Source organism: Wasmannia auropunctata, unplaced genomic scaffold (assembly GCF_000956235.1).
Source record: "Wasmannia auropunctata unplaced genomic scaffold, wasmannia.A_1.0 LD336090.1, whole genome shotgun sequence".
NCBI lineage: Eukaryota > Metazoa > Arthropoda > Insecta > Hymenoptera > Formicidae > Wasmannia > Wasmannia auropunctata.
The window spans coordinates 480,819-483,706 of record NW_012026800.1 but is presented as its reverse complement, the minus strand read 5'-3'; the positions used below and the strand labels follow the sequence as shown (position 1 = coordinate 483,706).

General features: G+C 26.2%; 1 protein-coding gene across 1 annotated transcript in view; it reads right to left on the bottom strand.

Moving 5' to 3' along the window:
• The window catches only part of LOC105447826 (sulfotransferase 1C4-like), an 11,198-nt gene that overhangs the window by 6,972 nt on the left and 1,338 nt on the right, over positions 1 to 2,888 (bottom strand). Inside the window, exon 2 of the mRNA XM_011686035.1 lies at positions 503 to 602. Within this exon, the coding sequence (XP_011684337.1) occupies positions 503 to 602 (100 nt within the window). The remainder of the gene's footprint in view (positions 1 to 502; positions 603 to 2,888) is intronic.

Sequence of the window (2,888 nt, the reverse complement as noted above, 5' to 3'; positions counted from 1 at the left end):
TATTATATAGCGAAAGTGTCATTAGATTTTTCATTAGAACTTTCGTTTCCGAGATATTAAAAATCGGAAATCTGACGAGGCAAAACTTCGAGATAAAGCTAAGCGGTAGCGCAGTGCCAGTGCCGTATACTCACAAGTCATCACCCGACTTTTATTTTATATATATTATTTTATATATATTATTTTATATATACTTGGCGTCGCGCCGCTACCGCAGCGCTTGATTGTTTTGCGATTTTATAATTTCATATCAGAATAGTACAAAATAAACATTTGATTTTTCTACATTTTTCATCCAATTTGAAGTATATAATCTAATGTATATTGTAACATCCTGTTGAATACAAGATTTGCAAATTGAATTTTTAGAACTTTAAACATAAGTTTAAAACGCAAAAATTTTATTGAAAGTCAAGTGATAATTTTTTTCATTGCGCCATAAATCTAGAAAATGTGAATTTTATTTCCTGCAATCTTTATGTATGTGTAGAATCATATATACTCTATAAAGGGAAATCTCTCTAATAAAGTCCTTTGAAGCGCTTCCTCGAAATTCATATCGTTCGCTACCAACCATATGAGCTCCTGCGTCACCGTTGTTCCTATAATCAACACAATATATAAATTTTATTAATCACTTTGTTTATTGGAGATATCGAATATTTTAATTCTCATAAATTCCGACGTCACGATATCTTTTATAACCGAGGTCACAATATCTTTTATAACCGGGTAGTTATAATAAAATCTGTCACGAAATAGTAATTTTAAAGTTTGTTATATTTACGTATAGCTAAAGTTATATTTTTAAAACACAATTTTCACGGTAAACTTTCATAATTTTTCGCGATATATTTTTTTACTTAAAGGATTTATAAAAAGAAAGCTACAATAATATTCCTGAATTTAATAATTTCTAAATGTGTATAACGTTTTGGGAACGTTTCGAAAAAATAAGATATGTAATATTTTGCGTGATTTTTAGTAGATCAAGAAATGTTAATACAGTTATTGTCAATTGCAGAGCTTCGGGTGTCCATATAACTTAAAAAAATTATTTCAATTGTTTAAAATTTTTTTAGTTTTTATGATTTTATGTTCGATACGTTACGTGTTCTGACGTACTGTTTTATTCATATTACTTATCTATTCTGGCTATTTCTCCTCATTACAAATAAAAAAGATTAAATATGAAAATTTTCCACTATTTGATAAAATTAATTTTCTTTTATCTTGTATCTCTTTAATAATGGGACAGGATATATGATATGATATCTTTAATGAGAATTTTCCACTATTTGATAAATTTATAATCCTTTTTATCTTTATATTTCTTCAATAATTGGACAGGATGTATGATATATATGATATCTTTATTATCCGCATGTGAATATTTTATCATATTGATTGTAACTCAAATGCATTATTCATATCTGAGTAGCATTTTTCATTTCTGAAAGCACCACACATGAAGGACAAAATCTTTACCAAAAATTCGACATATTTCCTATCACTCTTTCAGATCGTGTATCAACAACGTTATTATATGCGCATTTATTATATGCATAATTACGTTAAGATTACAAAATATATTACTATTAAAATGAAGGGATAACAATATGCAGTGAAAATGAAAACAAAAAATTTATTTAAATAATAATTAATAATAAATGAATATTTATATATATGTTATAATATATATGTTATAATATTATGTTATAATATATGTTATAATATTATAAAACAAAACAAATAGAATTTATGTATATATAGATCAATATATGGAATATAGATAAACATAAAAGAATTTGAGACAGGACCAATATTTTTATATGAGTAATATAATATTAAAACATCACATTTTGTGATGTTTCTTTATCGAAATAATGTAAACTTAAACGGGATTCGTTTAAATTTTTAGGAACTACTTTTTAAAAATAATTACGAGTGCAAGGTCTTATTGAATACGTCTGCAAAGTAAAGAACATACATTACGAGACAAAATACTATATCTAAATTGAGTTTAAATAAACGTTTGTACATAGGATATATTCTAATTTAAATAGCGCTCTCCCTAATTATATATAATGCACGAAATTAGTGCTAAAATTACATATATTTAAACAATAATCATTCAAATCATCGATGCGATCCGTTGATTTGTCACCTGAGGATGGGATCACATGACATTACGATTGTCCAACGAACGATCTCACAACGAGCGATAAGCGACCTTCGTGCGAGCGGAAAGAACAAAGCGCTAATGTAAAGTAGAAGAGAAGAAATAATTTTTTTGTATTTTTTACCCACTGAAGATGGCTCAATGCGGAGCCGAAACGTTTGAGTGATAATGATTATTGTTTAAATATATGTAATTTTAGCACTAATTTCGTGCAAGGCTCACTTGCCCTTCATTTGATACTTCTTAAAATTAATAAAACTAAATGTATAAAGAAAACAAATATAATATATAAATAAAAAGATAAGTTAAATCTTGCGGAAAATGTTCAATAATATTAGTCTCAAATATTTTGTTAAATGATGTCTCATTATGGAATGTTAATATTTAATTTTGTTTGGTTTTAAATCAAATAATAATAATATTGCAAAACATTAAATATTAAAACATTAAAATAAGAATAAAAAATAATAAAATACAAAAACACAATAAAATGAAGCCAGTAACCGTCACGTCCCCGTTCATTGGCTTTGAGTCATGCTGAGCGCGGTTAAAACCTATACTTAAATATCACAATCATGTAACTGTGATTTTTAAAAAAATTCTTTTTCAATTATCCTTTACATAAATAATATTGATTATGTTTCTTTTCTGTCATTATAATGGATAAGCTGCACATAAATATTTGTACATATGTATCATATATTTA